Raw genomic sequence first — 23,545 nt, forward strand, 5'->3', positions numbered from 1 at the left:
ATTAAAAAAAAAAAAAAAAGTAAAAATTAAACATTTTAAAATAAGATTTACTTCTTCTTTATGTCCAGATTGATGAAATTGATCTCAATTTAAAATTTGGGCATTTACCTCTTGAATTAATTAATTTGTAAGTAGGAATAAATCTAAAATGAGTGTGAAAAATATTAAAACATGAGTTTGAACAGGTTACACTTGGCAAATTTGAAGAAAGAAAATTCTCCATGGAAGGCATAGTGAAACCAAATTGCCATTTTTCTGTTTTCATATTCTTATAGCCAGCTGTTTAATTTGCATCAAGCCTTTTTGGGGAAAGTCATCTCTTATTGCCATTTTTCTTCCTTTTTTTTTGAGATGGAGTTTCGCTGTTGTTGCCCAGGCTGGAGTGCAGTGGCGCAGTCTTGGCTCACTGCAACCTCCACCTCCCAGGTTCAAGCAATTCTCTTGCCTCAGCCTCCCAAGTAGCTGGGATTACAGGCATGTGCCAACATGCCTGGCTAATTTTTTATATTTTTACTAGAGACAAGGTTTCACCCTGTTGGCCAGGCTAAGTCTCTTGAACTCCTGACCTCAAGTGATCCACCCACCTTGGCCTCCCAAAGTGGTGGGATTACAGGTATGAGCCACCTCACCCAGCCTTATTGCTATTTTTTTTTTTTTTTTTTTTGGCCTTTCACTGGTAACTCTTAAAATTCAGGGAAGCTTATGATTTGTAAATCAAACCAGGATGCTTGAAGATCAGACTTGTGGTTTTTTGTTTTGTTTTTTGTTCGAGTTGGAGTCTCTCTCTGTTGCCCAGGCTCGAGTGCAGTGGCACAATCTCGGCTCACTGCAGCCTCTGCCTCCTGGGTTCAAGCAATTCTCCTGCCCCAGCCTCCCAGGTAGCTGGGGCTATAGGTGCACACTGCCATGCCCAGCTAATTTCTTTCTTTTTTTGAGATGGAGTTTCACTCTTGTTGCCCAGGCTGGAATGCAATGGCAAGATCTCGGTTTACCGCAACCTCTTCCTCCTGGGTTCAAGTGATTCTCCTGCCTCAGCCTCTCGAGTAGCTGGGATTACAGGCTATGTACCACCACGCCTGGCTAATTTTGTATTTTTAGTAGAGACGGGGTTTCTCCATGTTGGTCAGGCTGGTCTCGAACTCCCTGCCTCACGTGATCTGCCTGCCTCAACCTCCCAAAGTGCTGGAATTACAGGCCTGAGCCACCATGCCCAGTCTGGCTAATATCTTTTGTATTTTAGTAGAGACCAGGTTTCACTGTGTTGCCGAGGCTGGCCTTGAACTCCTGAGCTCAGGCAATCTGCCTGCCTTGGCCTCCCAAAGTGCTAGGATTACAGATGTGAGCCACCAGGCCCAGCCAGCCTTGTGGTTTTTCACAGTGAAAGCGTATGTGATGGTGTGGAGTGATGTGACAGGAAGACCAATTAATTTCTGGACTCTCACTTAAATTTATCTTGAAGTAGTATGAATACAGGCTTTTTGTAATTTATTTTGAATTACTGAATAAGAAGAACATTTATTTCTTGAGAAGAGACCTAAGGTATTAGATAGGGCTAGCTCTTTGCAAAAAGTCAGTAGCATTGTTTCTGCTTCTCTCTCCCAGATCAAGCACTGCACCTAGCAGAAATTTTACTACCTCTCCAAAATCATCAGCAAGTCCCTATTCCTCAGTGTCTGCCTCTCCCATTGCAAATGGTGATAGCACTAGCACCTCTGGGATGCACAGTTCCGGTGTCAGCAGGGGGTAAGAGCAGGTCCTTACACTCTGCTTCCTTTCCCTCAGTCCTTTCCCAGGCTGTATCTTGAGAGCTCATCTGCTGCTACACAAAGCATAGTGGGGTTAGAGCCTCATGGGAACATGCTGCTTGTAGTTCTCACTCCATTTCATACCTATAGTGCTTCCAAGTTCTGATCTGTGTTGCTTATCCTCCTGTGAGCTGGTGTTTTCCCCACAGCCTACATCACAGGCAGTCTAAGGGATTCACTCCATTTGTTTATGAAGGGATGGGCTGGCACATATGGCAGAATAGTTGTGAAGGAACAGTGCTCAGCTGTGAATGGCCTTGATACTTTCTCTAAGCATTTCAGGCATACCTGCCACATGGCATAGATGGGGAAAAGAGGGCGAATGAGGTGAGGAAGTGTGCATGAACACTCAGGGCCAGGCAGGGCTGGGTGTGGCCTGGTGGTTGGTAGCAGATGCAAGCTCTTGATAACAAATGTTCTTCTATAAAGTTACCTGGCAAAATTAGCATTTACCAGAGCCTAATAGGAAAATTCAAATAGTATTTCTTTCCTTAAGATGTGCTTACCGGCCGGGCGTAGTGGCTCACGCCTGTAATCCAAGCACTTTGGAGGCCAAGGCGGATGGATCACCTGAGGTCGGGAGTTCAAGACCAGCCTGACCAACATGGTGAAACCCCATCTTTAAAAAAAAAAAAAGATGTGCTTACCAACTGCAAGCATGTCAAGTCAAGGGTGGGGCAGGTCTGGAGGGCAGGAGAGGGGGTAGAGGGAACTTGGATCATGGGCTTGCTACCACACATAAGCTCTAGAGGCCCCCATATGAGCCTCAAAAAGCATTTTGAGGGCATGTGTTAAGCACTTGCTTTTATTGCTGATGTGTGTTGTGTTTTCCAGTGGATCTGGCTTTTCTGCTTCGTATAATTGTCAGGAGTCACCGTCATCTCATATACAACCTGGGCTCTGTGGACTCGGAAATCTGGGAAACACCTGCTTCATGAACTCCGCCTTGCAGGTAGAGGAGAAAACTTCCATTCAAATAACATGGCATCTTGAGGCTTGGGCGGGAGCGGCCTGCAAAGGTCCTGGGTGGATACTCTCCCAGGAGTCCCTGCCTATCCCTTGTTAGTGTTTCAGTAGTCTCTGCCAGGGCATCTCCCATTAGGTGGTATAGAATGGCTTCATCAGTGTTTGTGGTCCCAGATGTCTTTGTAGTCAGTTCCATGTTTTTTGTTTTTTGTTTTTAAAGGCAATTTTATAACTTTATTTGATGTATTTGATGATCAGCGGTTAGTTCTCATCCACATTGACTGTAGATTTTTGAAAGTGGTAACATGTACATAGGTAACCAAAGTATACAGCTTATTTGGTGAATCTTCATCCTCATTATGTTTTCTGGACAACCGCACCTGGATTCGGTATGGGACATTCCTTATTCCTTTGGCCCAGACAGCTTTGTTGAGCCTGGTATCAGTGCACACATCTGGAGTTCCCATCTCCATGGCAAATTTCTGAATCTCTTTGAGTGCCCGAGGGGCACAATTCTTGAAGCCCACTCCATGGATGCACTCGTGAATGTTGATGGTGTATTCTCAGGTCACCATGTCATTGATGGCAAAACAGCCCTTTTTCTTCTTGCCACCCTTCTTTGCGGGAGCTATTCTGCCAGGTCCAAGTTAAAAAGCTTTTTTTTGTGATGGAGACTTACTCTGTTGCCTGGGCTGGAATGCAGTGGCACAATCTTGGCTCACTGCAACCTCAGCCTCCCGGGTTCAAGCAGTTCTCTGCCTCAGCCTCCCAAGTAGCTGGGATTACAGGCACACACCACCACACCTGGCTAATTTTTGTATTTTTACTAGAGATGGGATTTCACCATCTTGGCCAGGCTGGTCTTGAACTCCTGACCTCTTGACCTACCTGCTTCGGCCTCCCAAAGTTCTGGGATTACAGTCGTGAGCCACTGTGCCGGGCTGTGTTTGATTTTATAGTAAAATTATTTTGAATTTTATTGACTGTTGAGGTATGATCTGTCTAGGAAATATTGGAGTGCTTGCCTGATTGGTCTCTTATGGGATGAGGAAAACTTAACAGCAGCTCACTTATGCCTTGCTGAAGGCTGACTACCTTTTCACTAAAAATAGCTGTCCCATCCCCTGCTCCTTACTAGAGAAAATCCAAAATCCTGTCTTTGAAACCTTGTTTATTGGTCAGGCACAGTGGCTCACACCTGTAATCACAACCCTTTCGGAGGCTGAGGGGGTACGATTGCTTAAGCCCAGGAGTTTGAGGCCAGCCTGGACATCATAGCAAGACCCTGTCTCAAAATGGGAAAGAAAAGAAAACTCGTTTATTCATGCATGAAATACTTGGCATATATTATGTGACAGCACTGTGATAGTCATGGTCTGCAAGAGGTTGAAGTCCAGTTTCAAAGTTAGGAGGGCACAGTCCCCATGACTGCCCTCATTTTCGAAACCAACTGAAAGTTTGCAGGTTCCCAATACCATCTTTAGTTTTGATAATTTGTTAGAAAGAGTCACGAAATTCACTTAAATTTATTATAACCAGGATGATGGTTTATTCTAGTGAGAGGATGTAAACTGAAATCAGCCCAAGGAAGAGGCATATAGGGCAGAGGTCAGCATGGTTCAAAATGTGAAGCTTCTGTCATTCTCTTTCTTTTTTTCTTTTTTTTTTTTTTGGAGACAGAGTCTTGCTCTGTTGTCCAGGGTGGAGTGCAGTGGTGCAATCTTGGCTCACTGCAACCTCCACCTCCCCGGTTTAAAGCAATTTTCATGCCTCAGCCTCCCAAGTAGCTGAGATTACAGGTGCCTGTCCCCACGGCCGGCTAATTTTTTGTATTTTTAGTAGAGACGGGGTTTCATCATGTTGGCCAGGCTGGTCTCAAACTACTGACCTTGTGATCCGCTCACTTCAGCCTCTCAAATTGCTAGGATTACAGGCGTGAGCCACTGTGTCCAGCCCATTGTCCAGAGTTTTTATTGGGGATTCGTAATATAAATATGATTGACCAATTACCCATGTGAACTGATAATCATGTGACCCAAAGCCCCCACCCTAAGTCATTGTTGGTTTTTCTGGAGTGGCTAACCTTCCTCACCCTAAGACTAGACTATACAGTTCTGGTCAGTCTCCTCTCTACCTCCAAAACTGTATTGTTAGATTATCCAGTGTGACCCAAGGCCCACCAGGCAAACAGACAGTTTAACATAAGATTCCAAGGGCAAATAGATTACCTCCCAGAAGCCAGGGGCAAAAGCTAGACCTTCTCTTTGGGCAAAGCAAAATTGCCCAAAGATCCTGCCTCTAAAAAATATATATATATATGTATTTAAATATATATATAATACATATTTTTTTATTTGTATATTTTACATATATTTTATATAAAATATATTTTACATATATTTTATATAAAATATATTTTACATATATTTTATATAAAATATATGTAAAATATATTTTATATAAAATATATGTAAAATATACAAATATAAAATATGTATTTTTAAATATATATTTTAAAATATAATATATTTACAAATATATATTTTAAAAATATATTTATTTTAAAAATATATATTATATATTTTAATATGTATTTTTATTTATATATTTTATATATATATATATATATATATATATATATATATATATTTTAGAGGCAGGATCTCTTTCTGATGCCCAGGCTGGAGTGCAGTGACATGATAATAGCTCACTGTAACCTTGAACTCCTGGGCTCAAGTGATTCTTTCACTTCAGCCTCCCAAGTAGCTGGGACTACAAATGTATACCAACAGGCATTGCTAATTGTTTTTGCTTTGTGTGTGTGTGTGTGTGTGTGTGTGTGTGTGTGTGTGTGTGTATGTGTGTTTCTTTTGTGGAAATGGGGTCTCACTTATGATGCCCAGGCTGGTCTTGAACTCCTGGCCTTAAGAAGTCTTCCTATGTTGGCCTCCCAAAGTGCTGGGATCATAGTTCTGAGCCACTGCACTTGGCCCAGTATTCTTTACATAGGGACTCAGGGGTAAGCAAACCAGAAATGGTTTTTGTCCTCATAAAATTGACAATCTGGCTGGGCACAGTGGCTCATGCCTGAAATCCCAGTGCTTTGGGAGGTCCAAATGGGAGGATCACTTGAGCCCAGGAATTTGAGACCAAGCCTAGCTAACATAAGCAAGACCCTGTCTCTAAAATAAGACTTACATTCTAATTTTTTTCTTTTTTTTTGCTCTCTTGCCCAGGCTGGAGTACAGTGGTGCAATCTTGGCTCACAGCAACCTCTGCCTCCCAGGTAGCTGAGATTACAGGCATGTGCCATTACACCCAGCTAATTTTTTGTATTTTTAGTAGAATGAGGTTTCACCATGTTTGCCAGGAAGGTCTTGAACTCCTGGCCTCAAGTGATCCTCCTTCCTTGGCCTCCCAGAGTGCTGGGATTACAGGCATGAACCACCACTCCTGGCCTGCAGTCTAACTTTGAAGTTTTTTTGGAGTATGAGGGAAAAGGTAAAACATTAATTAAAAGATTAGATAACGCTTGGGTTTTGAAATTATTTTCCACTTGTGGTGAGGTGGAAATAGCCTAGTACTGAAGAAGGGATGTGATTTGGCTTTTCATGAACAAGTTTTTCCCAAATCTTTATACCCTCAGTTTTCCTCAGCTATTGAGAGAGTATGATAATGAGTTTTATAGTTCTAAATGTAAATACTAGGGCAAAAAGGGTTAAAATTCTATGATTTAAGCTTCCATCTCATAATGCTAGGAAAAAGAATAAACCCAAGGAAGTAGAAGGAGAGAAATTATAGCGATAAGAACAGAAACTAACGAAAAGGGCCAGACATGGTGGCTCACCCCTGTAATTCCAGCACTTTGGGAGCCTGAGGCAGGTAGATCACCTGAGGTCAGGAGTTTGAGACCAGCCTGGCCAACATGGTGAAGCCTCATCTCTACTGAAAATACAAAAATTAGCTGGGCATGGTAGCTACCTCCTGTAATCCTAGCTACTCAGGAGGCTGAGGTAGGAGAATCGCTTGAATGCAGGAGGTGGAAGTTGCAGCGAGTTGAGATTACACCATTGCATTCCAGCCTGGACAACAAGAGTGAAACTCCGTCTCAAAGAAAAAAAACAAAACTTTTTCATTAAACAAGAATTATTCAATTATTCAGCCTTTTTCCTGAGGTAGTTTGTTTCAGAGACGAAGTCTTAGCCAATGCGTATGAGGTTCTCTAAGACCACATTCCTCAGAGATTAGCTGCGAGGGGTCCACCAACTTGGCCTCCTTGAGGCTGTGCTTTACTGTTGTGAGCCTTCAGAGAATCTCCTGTGTGCCTCACTTTTTTGGGTTTGTCCCTCAGTGACCCTTTAGAACTTGGTTTAGCTTGTATATCTTGTACTGTCTAGAAGGCGTGTGAGCCCTCATCATGTTCTGTTTCAGTGTTTGAGCAACACGGCACCACTGACTGACTACTTTCTCAAAGATGAGTATGAAGCCGAAATCAACAGAATCAACCCCCTGGGGATGAAAGGGGAAATTGCAGAAGCCTACGCAGAGCTCATTAAGCAGATGTGGTCTGGAAGGGATGCCCACGTGGCACCTCGCATGTTCAAGGTAGGTACAGATATATATACAGGTTGAATATCCCTTCTCTGAGATGCTTGGGACCAGAAATGTTTCGGGACTTCAGATTTTTTAGGGCTTTGAAATATTTATGCTTACTAGTTCAGCATCCCCATTCCAAAATCCCAAATGTTTCAATGAGCATTGCCTTTGAATATCATGTCACTGTTAGAAAGGTTGTAAGATCTTTGAGCATTTTGGATTTCAGATTTTCAGATAAGGGATATTTTCATCTGTGCTTCCTTTTTCCCACTTTGGGGAGAGTAGTTTAGTGTTGTTTTGAGGCATTCCTTTCGTTGCATTTGGGATTAAGATGGGATCTAATGGCTGGTCGCGGTGGCTCATGCCTGTAATCCCAGCACTTTGGGAGGCCAAGGCGGGTGGATCACCTGAGGTCAGAAGTTTAAGACCAACCTGGCCAACATGGTGAAACCCTGTCTCTACTAAAAATGCAAAAATTATCTGACTGTGGTGGTGCACGCCTGTAATCCCAGCTACTAGGGAGGCTGAGGCAGGAGAATCACTTGAACCCAGGAGATGGAGGTTGCAGTAAGCCGAGATCACACTACTGCACTCCAGCCTGGGTGACACAGTGAGACTATGTCTTGAAAAAAAAAAAAGATGACATCTGAGACTAACAGCACCACATTGTCAAACCCTTTTTCTGTCATTCAGTCATTTAGCACACCCTTAAATGTCCTCAGTGCCACCTCTGGGTTGGGGATGTCCCAGAAGTTATTTGTAAACTAGCTCCTCAGAATGCTGTGTTCTGTGGTGGCAGTATTTAAATAGTCAGTTTCCTAAGCCAGACTATAAAAATTCAGTTACTTGGAAAGCCAAGGTGGGAGCATCCCTTGAGCCCAGGAGTTTGAGACCAGCCTGGGCAACAGAGTAAGACTCTGTTTTTGTTTTGTTTTGTTTGAGACAGAGTCTCACTCTGTTGCCCAGGTTGGAGTGCAATGGTACGATCTTGGCTCACTGTAGCCTCCACCTCCTGGGTTCAAGCGATTCTCATGCCTCAGCCTCCTGAGTAGCTGAGACTGCAGGCGTGCGCCACCATGCCTGCCTAATTTTTTTTTTTTTTTGAGATGGAATCTTGCTTTGTTGCCAGGCTGGAGTGCAGTGGCTCGATCTCGGCTCACTGCAAGTGCTGTCTCCTAGGTTCAAGGAATTCCCCTGCTTCAGCCTCCTGAGTAGCTGGGACTACAGGTGTACAGGTGCGGGCCACCACACCTGGCTGATTTTTTTTTTTTTTTAAAGGTCTCACATATTTATTACTGAACCCAGGCAACCAAAGCCTTCTTTTTTTTTTTTTTTTTTTTAAGTGTTTCCTATTTTTTTTCTAACCCCGTCCCCCCCAACCTTTTTTTTTTTTTTTTTTTTTTTAAACATGAATAATGGAAGCACTGTGGGTTGTACTAACTAATGCCTTCACAACAGATACAGAGAGGAAACTGTTCAGACTTCTCCAGATAATGGTGACATTTTTCAGCTTGATTTGGTAACATGATTGTGACCTTCAGACAGCATAAATGTGTGTGCCATTACGTGTGTAATTTCTTATAGACCCAGCTGGGTTCTTCTCCAATGTCTCCTTTTGGAGTTGTACCTGATTTTATTACCAGTTTTCATCCAAATCCACTGGGGAATGGGACGATTTTGCTTTTGTTTCTTGGCCGGGTATTGCTTAATCCTGAAAGTCTTGTGAGAAGACATGGTGATAAACGGAGTAAAGCAAACACCATGATGGCAGAGAGAGGAAGAGAGGAGCGATTTTTTTTTTTTAATTTTAGTAGACATGGGGTTTCACTGTGGCCAGGCCTAATTTTGGTATTTTTAGTAGAGACAGGGTTTTGCCATGTCAGCCAGGTTGGTCTCGAACTCCTGATCTTAGGTGATCCACCTACCTCAGCCTCCCAAAGTGGTGGGATTATGGGCGTGAGCCACTGTGCCCAGCCGAGTCTCTGTTTCTTTAAAAACAACAAAAAAGGCCAGGCAAGGTAGCTCATGCCTATAATCCCAGCACTTTCATAGGCCAAGGTGGGCAGCCTCAAGGTCAGATCGAGACCTAATCTGTTATCTGGTGATAGAGCGAGACTTTGTCTCAAAAAACAAACAAACAAACAAAAAAAAAAAACACCAACAAAAACATTAGCTGGACATGGTGACATGCTGGTAGTGCCAGTTACCAGGGAGGCTGAGATGGGAGAATTACTTAAGCCTGGGAAGTCAAGGCTGCAGGGAGCTGTGATTGTGCCACACTCCAGCCTTGGCGACAGAGACCCTGCCTCTAAAAAAAAAAAAAAAAAGAAAATTCAGTTTAACTTCTAGTATCATCTGAAGGCTGTTTCCAGGTTCTCTGAGCCTGGATTCTATAGCCTCTGTGGTTTGAGTTGGGACCCCCTGACTCAGGAATTGGGCTCACATTCTTGAAAGGTGATGTGAGGGGCAGTTATCACTGGGGTTCTTCAGCCAGGAAGGTTTAAGAAGACCTGGGTGAAGTACAATGGACAGTTGGAGGAACTTGGGCTTTCCATTGCCCCTAATGCTTTTTCCTGCTGAGGTGAAGGTGCCTTGCTGTAGGGTCCAGCCCTACAGGGTTCTGTGAGCCCCTCCTGGCTGGTGCAGAGACGAGAAATTGTAGAAATAAAAGACACAAGACACAGAGATAGAGCAAAGAGAGTTTGGGCCCAGGGGTCCACTGCTACCCAAATCGTGGAGACCAGCAGTGGCCCCGAATGCTGGGACACTCTCACTTTTACTGAGTTGCAAATCTGGGGTCAGGGTAGGTAGAGCATGGTCTTGGTGGTCAGAGACTAGGGGCAGGGTAGATAGGGTGTGGCAATGATAGGGTCAAGTACATCACGTGTCATTCAGGTAGGGGCTCAGGAATTTCTGGCACCTGAGGTGAGGTAAGGAGCATAATGCATCAGCACCTTTTCCATACTTATCAAGAAAGAACTAAAACATTAAGATTTATATTACTATTACTGTTACTATCTTTTCTAAGAAAAAAGGAACCAGGTTCAGAAGTAGAACATGAGAGTAGACACGGAACGTGACCACTGAAGCACAGCATCGCATAGAGACAGTTAAGCCCCCGTATGTCTGTAGGTGTACCTGACAGCCGTCAGGTCTTAACCACAAGAGCTTGGAGAAGCGGAGTTTTCTCCTAACTTTCCCAGGAAGGAGATGTCTTGGCCATTTTGGACATCTCCTTCCCTAGCTGGCTAACAGCGGGCGCTTTCCCAGCCCTGGTGCTGCTGCACAGCTAAGGCGCCCTCCAGCAGCCCTTATGCAGGCATGACAGAGGGCTTAAAGCATCTTGCCTTAGTGTCATTCATTTCACAGTGTCACCCCAGGTTCACACTTCCAACCTGAAAGGCATTAGTAAAAGAATTAAGATCACCTATGAATAACTAAAATCACATATGAATAACTAGTGATTACTACAGTTATATTTCTAGTTACTTTCTTCTTCATTATCTATGTGGAAATAGACTGAGGCCTTTTGCTCCTGCTTCGGCACTTATGGGATCTTCTCCCTACAACTTGCCCCTTCCCCTCCCCCAGTAGATTTAAGCTGAAATCTGAGAGATCCTATTTAGCCTATACCACTGGGATTCATGGAGCTTCATGAAGCATATGATAAAAAAAAGACATGCATATTTATGATTCAGAGAGGAAAGAAAAAATAGCATCTTAGCTCATTGAGAAAATTGAAATCTCAGGTGGGTTGTTGAAATTGAAAACTAATTCCCTTTCATCCCCTTGGTCACATTAATCCCTGGGAAATATGTAAATGACTGTTCACATACTAAGTCACAAAGAAACTAGAATTGGGTGGCAACAGCTGGATGCAGTGGCTCACACCTGTAATCCCAGCACATGGGGAGGCTGAGGTGGGCAGGTGACTTGAGGTAAGAGGTTCAAGACCAGCCTGGTCAATATGGTGAAACCCTATCTACTAAAAATATAAAAATTAGACAGGCATGATGGCGCACTCCTGTAATCCCAGCTACTTGGGAGGCTGAGGCATGAGAGTTGCTTGAACCCGGGAGGCAGAGGTTGCAGTGAGGCCAAGGTCGTGCCACTGCACTCCAGTTTGGGTGACAGAGCAAGACCCCCTCTCAGAAAACAACAACAACAAAAGAATTAGATGGTAATACACTGTGCTGAAGCTAATGTAAATAAACAACTGGGAGGCAGTGTTTAGGAATGTTAGGAAAGTGTGATGCTTCCTCAGTGATGAATGTGTTATATATCTGCCCTACGATGTGGTAGCCACTAGCTCCAGCACCTCTGAGCACTTGAGATGTTGTTCATTTGACCAAGGAACTGAATTTTTAATTTTTTTTTTTTTTCCCAGACAGAGTCTTGCTCTGTCACCAGGCGCCAGGCTGGAGTGCAGTGGCACAACTGCAGCTCACTACAGCCTCCTCCTCCTGGGTTCAAGCAATTCTCCTGCCTCAGCTTCCCGAGTAGCTGGGACTGCAGGCGAGTGCCACCACGCACAGCCAATTTTTGTATTTTTTAGTAGAGGCGAGGTTTCACTATGTTGGCCAGGATGGTCTCGATCTCTTGACCTTGTGATCTGCCCGCCTTTGGCCTCCCAAAGTGCTGGGATTACAGGCATGAGCCACCGTGCCCGGCCTTTTAATGGTTTTTAGTTGTAATTAACGTAAATTTAAATTGCCACATGTGGCTAGTGGCTATAGTATTAGACAACAGTTGTAGAACAATGATTCTCCAATTTTTTTTTTCTTTTTTTTTGAGACAGAGTCTTGCTCTGTCACTCAGGCTGGAGTGCAGTGGCCCGATTTTGGCTCACTGCAACCTCCACCTCTTGGGCTCAAGTGATTCTCCTCCCTCAGCCTCCTGCGTAGCTGGGATTACAGATATGCACCACAATGCCTGGCTAATTTTTGTATTTTTAGTAGAGACAGGGTTTTACCATGTTGGCCAGGCTGGTCTTGAACTCCCAACCTTAGGTGATCTGCCTGCCTCGACCTCCCAAAATGCTGGGATTACAGGTGTGAGCCACCGTGCCTGGCCAGTTCTCCATAGGAAGTATCACAGTCTCTGGGAGTGCTTAGTACAACACAGACTGCTAGTCCCATCCCCACAGTTCCTGACTGAATAGGTTTGGTGTGGGGCCTAAGAATGTGCATTTCTACTAAGCTCCCAGATGATATTAATGCTGCTGGCTGGGGACCATACTCTGAGAATCCCTGGTGGAGAGTAATACTGGACAGATAGTATTTAGGGACCTGAGGGCTGTCATATACAGGAGGATTCCTCCAGCTGATTAAAGTATCATTTGTAATGTCCTTATGGAGTTTAAGACTCTGAACCAAAGAAGGACATGTTGGAGAGGGATTCATGTCAGTACTTGGGTGTGGTTATTCAGGGTACCCCACCCTGCTTCCCTAGGACTTAGGGCAGTAGCCCAGGTTCCAGGTTCATCCTCCTGGCTCTCTGATCTAGGGCTTCTGTCTGGTGGGAACCACTGGCCTCCTGTAGGCTCTTCAGAAGTTAATTGAACTAGTCAACCAAGTGTTCTTTCTCACTGCCCCAGCTGACTCCGCAGGTTATTTTTGATGACAATTCTCATTTGATTTCACTCATTCTTTACATATTATACCTTCTGATGCAGTTGCTTTTGTTGTAGACCCAAGTGGGACGTTTTGCTCCTCAGTTTTCTGGCTACCAGCAACAAGATTCACAGGAGCTATTAGCCTTTCTTCTAGATGGACTGCATGAAGATCTGAACCGAGTAAAGAAGAAACCCTACCTGGAGCTGAAGGATGCCAATGGGCGGCCAGATTCGGTATGCTGTTAACCATGTCTGAACAATAACATGCCAAAGAAGCAGCCTCCTATTGAGAATGCAGGGATATCCTTCTGGTCTTTGAGTGTTGCTGCTGGGGCCCTGGTTGCTTCTCACTGTAGCTAGTTATAGGGATATGGTCTCTTGTCAGAAAGGGGCTAACTCTAGTTACTGCCTTTTTTTTTTTTTTTAAATAGAGACGAAATCTTGCTATGTTATCTAGGCTGGTCTGCAGCTCATGAGCTCAAGCAGTCCTCTCATCTTGGCCTCCCAAAGTGCTAGGATTACAACAGGCATGAGCCACTGTACCTTAGTTACTCCTAATGCTTCCTCTTGGGCTTTTTCAAACTAGAGTGAGCTTGTTTGATATTTTACTAGTGAACCAGGGACTGAGGACACTCTGAGAACTATAAAGTGCCTATAGTGAGGACCCCTAAGATTATGACTCACAATAAAATTTATCCATGATTACTTAAATAATTTGTTATTAATATCATTAGGACATTATAGTTTTTGCCTTAATTTTCTGATCAGTGAAAGAGGATTTTAGTATTTCAGCTACCCTAACACATTGGGGTAATCAATTTGAATGCTTTAAAGTAACATTTAGATCTTCTTAGAAAGCTATGAGTTAGCTGAACTGTAGTATAGATTAAAACTTTATTTTTATTTTATTTATTTATTTATTTTGAGATGGAGTCTTGCTCTGTTACCCAAGCTGGGGTACAGTGGTATAATTTTGGCTCACTGCAACCTCTGCCTTCTGGATTCAAGTGATTCTCCTGCCTCAGCCCCCTGAATAGCTGGGATTACAGGTGCGTGCCACCATGCCCAGCTAATTTTTTTATATGTTTAGTAGAGACAGGGTTTCACTGTGTTAGCCAGGATGGTCTTGATCTCCTAACCTTGTGATCCACCTACCTCAGCCTCCCAAAGTTCTGGAATTACAGGTGTGAACAACTGAGCCTGGCCAAAACTGTTTTTTGTTTTTTTTTTTTTTCTTTTTGAGATGGAGTCTCGCCCTGTCTCCCAGGCTGGAGTACAGTGGTGCGATCTCGGCTCACTGCAACCTCCACCTCCCAGACTCAAGCGATTCTTCTTTTTTTTTTTTTTTTTTTTTTTGGGACGGAGTTTCGCTCTTGTTACCCAGGCTGGAGTGCAATGGCGCGATCTAGGCTCACCGCAACCTCCGCCTCCTGGGTTCAGGCAATTCTCCTGCCTCAGCCTCCTGAGTAGCTGGGATTACAGGCACGCGCCACCATGCCCAGCTAATTTTTTGCATTTTTAGTAGAGACGGGGTTTCACCGTGCTGACCGGGATGGTCTCGATCTCCTGACCTCGTGATCCACCCGCCTCGGCCTCCCAAAGTGCTGGGATTACAGGCTTGAGCCACCGCGCCCGGCCTCAAGCGATTCTTCTATCTCAGCCTCCTAAGTAGCTGGGACTACAGGCGTGCACCACCACACCTGGCTAATGTTTGTATTTTTATTAGAGATGGGGTTTCATCATATTGGCCAGGCTGTTCTAAAACTCCTGACCTTGTGATCTGCCCACCTCAGCCTCCTAAAGTACTGTGATTACAGGCATGAGCCACCGCACCTGGCCTGTTTTAAAAATTTATTTATTTATTTATTTTGAGTCAGGAGTCTTGCTCTGTTGCCCAGGCTGGAGAGCAATGACGTGGCCCTGGCCCACTGCAAGCTCCACCTCCCAGGTTCAAATGATTCTCCTGTTTCAGCCTCCTGATTAGCTAGGACTACCATGTACCACCACGCTTGGCTAATTTTTTGTATTTTTTTAATTAAAAAAATTTTTTTTTGAGACAGTTTCACTCTTATTGTACAGACTGGAGTGCAATGGCATGATCTCAGCTCACCGCAACCTCCGCCTCCCAGGTTCAAGCCATTCTCCTGTCTCAGCCTCCTGAGTAGCTGGGATTACAGGCATGTGCCACCATGCCTGGCTAATTTTTTATTTTTAGTAGAGACAGGGTTTCTCCATGTTGGTCAGTCTGGTCTCGAACTCCTGATCCTGGTGATCAACCTGCCTCGGCCTCCCGAAGTGCTGGCATTACAGGCGTGAGCCACCACGCCTGGCCAATTTTTGTGTTTTTAGTAGAGATGGGGTTTCACCTTGTTGTCCAGGCTGGTCTTGAACTCCTGACCTCAGGTGATTCACCTACCTCAGTCTTTCAAAGTGCTGGGAGTACGGGCTTGAGTCACCGCGCCCCACCAAAAATCTTACTTTAGATCACTGGAAACACATGGGGGGGTTTTCCATGCCCTGGCCATGTCTCTGTATCTACAGTGTTCTCTAGGATTCTGTTTCCTTTTTTTTTTTTTCTTCTTTTTCTTTTCTATGGAATCCAGAAGCATAGGATTCTGCTTCCTATCAGGACACAGAGACCCCTATTTTCCAATAGATCCTATGTTGCCAACCTTATTAAGTGCGGGAATTAGGGCGAGGCACAGTGGCTCACCCCTGCAGTTCCAGCACTTTGGGAGGCTGAGGTGGGAGCATCATTTGAGGCCAGGAGCTCTAGAACCATCTGGTCAACATAGTAAGACCCCCATCTCTACAAACCTAGAAAAAAATTAGCCAGGCATGGTGGTGCTTGCCTATGGTCCCAGCTACTTGGGAGACTGAGGCAGGAAGATTGATTTGAGTCCAGGAGGTCGAGACTGTAGTGACCCATGATTACGGCACTGCCTTCCAGCCTAAGTGACAGAGCATGACCATGTCTCAATCAATAAAATATAAATTTGAAATATATATATATGTGAAATGTATGTGTGTGTGTTGGGGTGGGGATTGGGTATAGAGCTGGCATGTGGTGTGAGTATGATACACTAAGAGTAGTCCTGGCCTTGCTTGTTCTTGACCAAGCTCTTGGCTGTACAGATTGCCACCTTATTCATCTCCAGGTTTGCTGTGAGTCATTCTGGATGCAGGGGCAAGGGACTGAGAGGTGTTGAGAATGTCCTGATGTCCTGTTTATCCCTTTCACGCAGGTGGTGGCAAAGGAAGCCTGGGAGAATCACAGGTTGAGGAATGATTCTGTGATTGTGGATACTTTCCATGGCCTCTTCAAATCTACTTTGGTTTGCCCAGAATGTTTTAAGGTTTCTGTGACCTTTGACCCATTTTGCTATCTAACACTCCCATTGCCCTTGAAGAAAGATCGAGTTATGGAGGTTTTCCTGGTTCCTGCTGACCCTCACTGCAGACCTACCCAGGTAACAGAATCCTCATGGCGCCCCTCACTGCAAGTGGTCTCCAGATCCCAGTGGGACTGCTCCTATCTGCTGCATTGGCTGCCCCTGAGTCCCCTTGGTACCCGCCTGATTATGGGCCCTTGGCCTCCATCAGACCTTCGTGTAATTCCATATCATTCAAGACCAATTGTGAAGGTCTTCGGGGCCTCTCTGCTTGTCTGTCACTTTTTTTTTTTTTTTTTTGAGACAGAGTTGCTCTGTGCTCAGGCTGGAGTACAGTGGCACGATAGCTCACTATAACCCCTGCCTCCCAGGTTCAAGCGATTCTCCTACCTCAGCCACTCTGTAGCCAGGATTACAGGTGTGTGCCACCTTGCTCAGCTAATTTTTGTATTTTTAGTAGAGACATAGTAGAGACAGGGTGTTACCATGTTGGGCAGGACTCCCGACCTCAAGTAATCTGCCCATCTTGGCCTCCCAAAGTGCTGTGATTATAGGCATGAGCCACCACGCCTGGCCTCTGTCACTTTTTTGGCCATACTTCATGCATGTGAATAAATAACCTGATCTGCTTAGTGGTTCTTGAATCTGAATGCTGGGGAACCAGAAGCAGGGTACTTTTCATACTCAGATATACCCTCAAGTCAGCTAGGATAGCCTATCCAGAAGATTAGGTCAGATGAGAGGTGTGAGCAGCAGGTCTTAGTGTCTAACCCTGCTGATGGCTCACTGAGTAATTGTACTACTAAGTCTTCTGGCTTTGTTTTTTTATTAATCTCTAAAGAAAGAGGCCAGGGTTAGGGGCTAACACCTTTAATCCCAGCACTTTGGGAGGCTGAGGTGGGAGGATTGCTTAAGACCAGGAGTTTGAGACCCTGTCTCTACAGAAAATAAAATAAAAAAAAAAGGTAGGACCAGATGGCAATTTAAATTTGTATAATTTTAGCAGTTCTTTAGAGGAAATAGTGGAGTACTCTAAATAATTAAGAATAAAATGAAACAATGTTTGGAAGAGAGAGATGGCCCAGCCCTCATGCTGCTGCTTGTATATTGAGGAGGGTGCAGACAGAGAGGTCTTGCTTGTTTGCCCTGCTGCTGACTCATCTGTGCCCTGACCTCACCATACCGTTTTTGGAAGGGCTTCTCTGCCCTTGGTGATGCCTACTTCTCCTAATTCATTTCCCACCCTTTGTGGGGCACCCCTGTGACTTTGACCATCTCTCTTGCAGTACCGCGTGACTGTGCCGCTGATGGGGGCTGTGTCTGACCTGTGCGAGGCTCTCTCCAGGCTGTCTGGCATTTCTGCAGAAAATGTAAGGCCGGGTGATCAGTGGCACTCGGACTATTTGGGATATTTCATAACATTTAGAGTTTACTTTCATCCTTGAAGCCACTTTTTGGGAGTAGTTGTTATTGGCCAGCACAAATGTGATTATTTGTGTGTGTTTGGATACCTCACTCATTATGCACACTGTGGCTGAGACTGTCCCTTCCAGCTCCAGGAAACACCATCTTCCTTCATTGGGTTGACACTAGCCGTGGTCAAAGGGGAAGGATTAGGGCTTTGCTCTCAGTACTGTGTGATGAGGGTGGCATAGAGACTGCAGGCTATGAAATACTCCAGAGGCTCTGAACAATTACTAGTCTCTGGTTAGCACCACGCCCCTCACCCTTCCTGCCACTTGAGGGCAGATGCAGCATGTTCAATTCTGATGGCAGCCATACTTGACACTGAGCTGTCTGGGGCTGTTTGTGTGGTGGTTTTTCTAGAGGCATGGCTTGAGTATGGTATTTTATTTATTTATTTATTTATTTATTTATTTATTTATTTATTTCATTTGTTTTTGGGTTTTAAGCATTATTAGGGGCACTCTTAGTTATTCGGTGATCTTTCTGTTACTATTGATTCTTAGATGGTGGTCACAGATGTGTATAATCACCGATTCCACAAAATTTTCCAAATGGATGAAGGTTTAAACCATATCATGCCTCGGGATGACATTTTCGTGTGAGTACTCAGCAGTTTCTGCTGCACGTCAGGTCAGAGGACACATGCTACAGATTTTGCTGCATTCATATCTCCAGGTCAGAGGACACATGCTACAGACTTTGCTGCATTCATATCTCCAGAACAAAAATTTGGTCAGTCGGTGCTCATGTGGATTGGCCCTGACACCTGGGTGCAAGAGATGGGTGTTGAGGGCATCATGGGCAGCCATCAGTGCTCAACCCCTCCTACCCTCCAGAGCTAGACATCCTGATAACTCTCTTCAGCACAGATACAGCCTTTTTTCAACAGTTGTTTCCTATGAAGAAGGCTGATTCAGTGCTCCTACAGTTGGTCCTACTTTCAGAGATGCCTTTCTTAAGAGGAGTCACAGCTGTGTGACACAGCAAGATGGTAGTTTGGGAGTGGTACAGAAGGACTTGTCCTTTCTCAGCCACGGGCCGTGACTTCTCAGCCAGTAGCACAATACTACCTACCATTCCCAATGCAGAAATGATAGGGAGGGCTGATTTAGACAGCTGTTTTCAGCTCAAACATTCTCTAAGCTCTGAGACTGAGTTTTTTCATCTCTGTGAGGAAAACGCAGATGTCTTCTCTGCCCCTCCCACATGCTGCTTCATGGCTTCTCTTTGTAATTATATGTGTGTCCCTCTTCTAGGCAGCATGGAGTAATAACTTCCTTGGTGCTCCCATACATGAACTTGCCTGCCATTCCCAGACAGCCATTTGCTAGGAGGTGTGGAGCACAGCCGTATTGTCCCTCTCTCTTTACCTCATTCAGAAACTTGACTCTGCTGAGAAAGGGTTTTAGGATTTGGTTTTGGTTTTTGTTTTTGGCTGAGGAATTCAAAGGAGATAGCTCTTTACCTTTATATTTTTGGGCCTATGACTTCTAGAACACTCTAAAAGGAATAGTTATTAGCCACACCCAAGATCTGTTTTTGTTCTCAGTTGCATATGGACACAGCCAAGAGCTTGCACTGTGCCAAGGGCTAGGACATGGGAAAGTCTGCTTTCGTAGGCATTTATAATCCCAAGCACTTAACATGGTCTCCATAAATTCCAGAAACTAGTTTTTTCACACACTTGAGCTGAAAGGAACTGGGTGATTACCCTGTGGGGAGCTTAGCAGACCACCAGCAAAGGAATTTTCAGAGGGCCTAAGGGCCAACCATTGGAAAAGCAAATTATTTTATAGATGAATTGACAATTGTTTTATGAAAGCAATAGTAGCATCTGGTGCTTTTTTAAATGTGTTATACACTGTCTACTAAATTATTTAATTCTCACCGCACCCTTTAAAGTAGGTAATCCCATTGTCCACTGAGTAAATAGACTTAGAAGTTAGGTGCTTATTACTGGGTCATAGCAGCCAGAAAATGGCAATGTGGACCTGGAACCTGGGCCAGCTATACTCCAAGGCCTGGTTCTTGACCACTATGCTGGACCACAGTATTTACTCCAGAGCGCACCTTGGATATTTTCGTGTATTCTTAGAAATTCCTCCCGCATCAACCTCAGTTAGGACTGTTTGCTGGGCATTTGGCATTTGGGGAGGGGTGTGTGTGTATATGTGTGTGTGTGTGTGTGTGTGTGTGTGTGTGTGTCCCTGCGCGCACGCGCTTGTGCGTGTGTGCATGTTTAGTTTCAAAATTTGAATCAGTAAGTTTGTGTCTCCCCCTATAGGCAGAGGGAAAGACTACAGTCAGTTGCCAGCAACTTTGGTAACATCTGTTCCAGGATAAAACATCTGTAAATCTCCTCAGTCCCATGTATTCACTAAGTAAGACACAGTTTTTCAAAATCATTGATTTATATCTAGCAGTTTCTTTGATTATCTCTGATGTTTTTCAAAATTAGTTATGATTCTTTTACTTCAGTGTTTTTGAACAAAGACAACAGTTTTATAAATTTGCTTGCTGATTTGGAAAAAAAGAGCCTTTGGCTAATATCATCTTAGGTGTACATCTTTGTATAGTATTTGGTCTTATTAAAGGGAGGGCACTCAATGCATTTTTTTAAAGTTGAGCTCTTTCATGACCAAAGATGAACTTGGTGGCTGGATATAGCTATGTGCCTTTGTGTTCAGAGTGAGGATCTGAATGACAGCTGTTATCCGTGTTGGGTCCCAGTTGAGGGACCACAGAATTTGAGGCCATGGTTGGAGGAAGAAGTGTCATGGTTAGCCCTCAGCCCCAGATTATATAGGTTCATATTGTGCTGACAACGGTCCTTCTTGGGATTCCTGACTCAACCTCTAGAATCATCTTGGAAATAGTTATAGCCACCTTTTCTACTCAGATAGGCTCTGTCCCAGTAATCATAGCCCTGGCTACCACATAGCTTCAGCTCAGATCTCTGTTGTTCATAGGGACCTACTCCTAAAGGTGCCCTCTTGTGTGATTGATGCAGGTACGAGGTCTGCAGCACGTCCGTGGATGGCTCAGAATGTGTCACGCTTCCAGTCTACTTCAGGGAGAGGAAGTCCAGGCCATCAAGCACCTCCTCTGGGGCAGCACTGTATGGGCAGCCATTGCTGCTTTCTGTCCCCAAGCAAAAGTTAACCCTTGAGTCTCTATACCAGGCCGTTTGTGATCGTATCAGGTTGGTGGCAGGGATGTGATTTGGTTGTTACCTGAGAACAAGATATACGCAGTAATAGTAGTGGCAACCCTTGCCAAGTGGCTGTGTTGATCCCACATGCTCACCTCTGTAAGAAATGCAGTTATAGGCCGGGCATGACAGCTCATGCCTGTACTCCCAGCACTTTGGGAGGCCGAGGTGGGTGGATCACCTGAGGTCAGGAGTTCCAGACCAGCCTGGCCAACATGGTGAAACCCCATCTCTACTAAAAATGCAAAAATTAGCTGGGTGTGGTGGCAGGCACCTGTAATCCCAGCTACTTGAGAGGCTGAGTCAGAAAAATCACTTGAACCTGGGAGGTAGAGTTGCAGTGAGCCAAGATTGCACCATTGCACTTCAGCCTGGGTGACAGACTGAGACTCTGTCTCAAAAGAAAAAAATAAAATAAAAGAAACAATGAAATGCACTTGTGCCAGCCCCTGGATGGGCCAGGGCAGGTATTGTTGGGATGAGCCACCTGGCACATTTTAGACACGATGACCCTGGGAGTCCAGTCCTCTTAGAATCATGTTAGGGGGGCTAGTGCTTTGATGGCATTTGTATTCTATTTCTGAAGTGTTCCACTATTTCTCTGAAGCTGGAAATTAGGATTATTGGGAAATACCTTCAAAAATGATGTTGATGGTGCCACATGACATTCACATAAGACTGGAGACAAACTTTCTTAAAGTCTTCATTGGCTTGATTGATTAGACATCGAATTTCTTGTGGGTTTTTCTTTTTTTCTTTTTTTGTTTTTTTAGATGAAGTCTTGCTCTGTCGCCCAGGCTGGTGTGCAGTGGTGCGATCTTGGATCACTGCAACCTCCACGTCCTGGATTCAAGCAATTCTCCTGCTTCAGCTTCCCCAGTAGCTGGGATTACAGGCATGTGGCACCACGCCCACCTAGTTTTTTTTATTCTTTGTAGCAATGAGGTTTCACCATGTTGGCCAGGCTAGTCTTGAACTGACCTCAAGTGATCCACCCACCTTGGCCTCCCAAAGTGCTGGGATTACAGGCATGAGCCACCATACCCAGCCCAGTGGATAATTTTAAAGCACTTTTATTTACATAAATCGCTCTATGGAACTGTTCATATAAATTATAATCTACTACTTAGCTGCATGATGGAAAAAATAGGTAAATGTTACAACTAACAATCTTTTTTTTTCCTTCTCTTTTTCTCTTTTTTGAAGCCGCTATGTGAAACAGCCTTTGCCTGATGAGTTTGGCAGCTCACCCTTGGAGCTAAGGGCCTACAGTGGCTCCAGGAACAGCTGTGAAGGTGAGCATGCACCATGCTGTGGGGCTGTGACTGACCAGATACGTCCTGATTTCCCTCTTCTTCTAAAGATGTTATACACATGGGAGAAGGGGATTAGGACAGGGCTGGGGCTCTGCCTGCAGCAGCAGACCTGGGAGCTAGGTCTGCACCATTCTACTCTGCCAGTTCCTGTTGTCCAACTTTGCTACCTTGTGGAATCTTCCTTTTTTTTTTTTTCTCCAGACAGGGGTCTCATTCCTGTTATGCAGGCTGGAATGCAGTGGTGCGATCATAGGTCCCTTTAACTTCAGACTCCTGGGCTCAAGCAGTTGTCCCACCTCAGCCTCCGGAGTAGCTGGGACTACAGGTGCATGCCATGACACTCAGCTAATTTTTTAAATTTTTTGTAAAGACGGGGGGCGGGGGGGTGGTTTTGCCATGTTGCTCAGGCTGGTCTTGAACTTCTGGCCTCAAGCGATATTCCTGCCTTAGCCTCCCAAAGGGCTAGGATTACAGGCATGAGTCACTGCACCTGACATATCACTCTTCTTTTGGAACTGAGGTGACTCAGTGGCTTTATTTCTGTAAAACTATATATGTCTTTCAAGTTAGTGCTGAACATTTTTTCTTTTCTTTTTTCTTTGCGTAGGGTCTTGCTTATCACCCAGTCTGGAGTACGGTGGTGTGATCATGGTTTACTGCAGCCTCAACCTGCCAGACTCAGGCTGTCCTCCTTCCTTGCCCTCCCAAAGTGCTGGGATTACAGGTGTGAGCCACTGTGCCTACCACATAAGTTCTCAGTTGCAGACAGGTGTGATGGCTGATGCCTGTAATCCCAGCACTTTGGGAGGCCAAGGCAGACAGATCACCTGAGGTCAGGAGTTCAAGACCAGCCTGGCCAACATGGCAAAACCTTGTCTCTACTAAAAATACAAAATTAGCCAGGTGTGGTGGTGTATGCCTATAATCCCAGCTACCCAGGAGGCTGAGGCATAAGAATCGCTTGAACCCAGGAGGCAGAGGTTGCAGTGAGCTGAGATTGCATCTCTGCACTCCAGCCTGGACAGCAAGAGCGAAGCTCTGTCTCATTAAAAACAACAACAACAGGCTGGGCGCGGTGGCTCAAGCCTGTAATCCCAGCACTTTGGGAGGCCGAGGCGGGTGGATCACGAGGTCAAGAGATCGAGACCATCCTGGTCAACATGGTGAAACCCCATCTC

At 44.8% G+C, this 23,545-nt stretch overlaps 1 protein-coding gene and 1 pseudogene across 2 annotated transcripts in view; one reads left to right on the plus strand and one right to left on the minus strand.

Annotated features, from left to right (window-relative positions):
* Window positions 1-23,545, plus strand: part of USP4 (ubiquitin specific peptidase 4) — a 65,124-nt gene that overhangs the window by 27,568 nt on the left and 14,011 nt on the right. For both annotated transcript variants that reach the window (XM_017505798.2, XM_037743597.1), the window contains exons 6-14: window positions 1,603-1,743; window positions 2,640-2,757; window positions 7,203-7,376; window positions 13,057-13,215; window positions 16,227-16,451; window positions 17,660-17,743; window positions 18,344-18,438; window positions 20,851-21,042; window positions 22,258-22,346. In XM_017505798.2, the coding sequence (XP_017361287.1) occupies window positions 1,603-1,743; window positions 2,640-2,757; window positions 7,203-7,376; window positions 13,057-13,215; window positions 16,227-16,451; window positions 17,660-17,743; window positions 18,344-18,438; window positions 20,851-21,042; window positions 22,258-22,346 (1,277 nt within the window). The remainder of the gene's footprint in view (window positions 1-1,602; window positions 1,744-2,639; window positions 2,758-7,202; window positions 7,377-13,056; window positions 13,216-16,226; window positions 16,452-17,659; window positions 17,744-18,343; window positions 18,439-20,850; window positions 21,043-22,257; window positions 22,347-23,545) is intronic.
* LOC108303950 lies at window positions 2,989-3,892 on the minus strand (annotated as a pseudogene).

Source organism: Cebus imitator, unplaced genomic scaffold, assembly GCF_001604975.1.
Source record: "Cebus imitator isolate Cc_AM_T3 unplaced genomic scaffold, Cebus_imitator-1.0 Scaffold0, whole genome shotgun sequence".
NCBI classification, from domain to species: Eukaryota; Metazoa; Chordata; class Mammalia; order Primates; family Cebidae; genus Cebus; species Cebus imitator.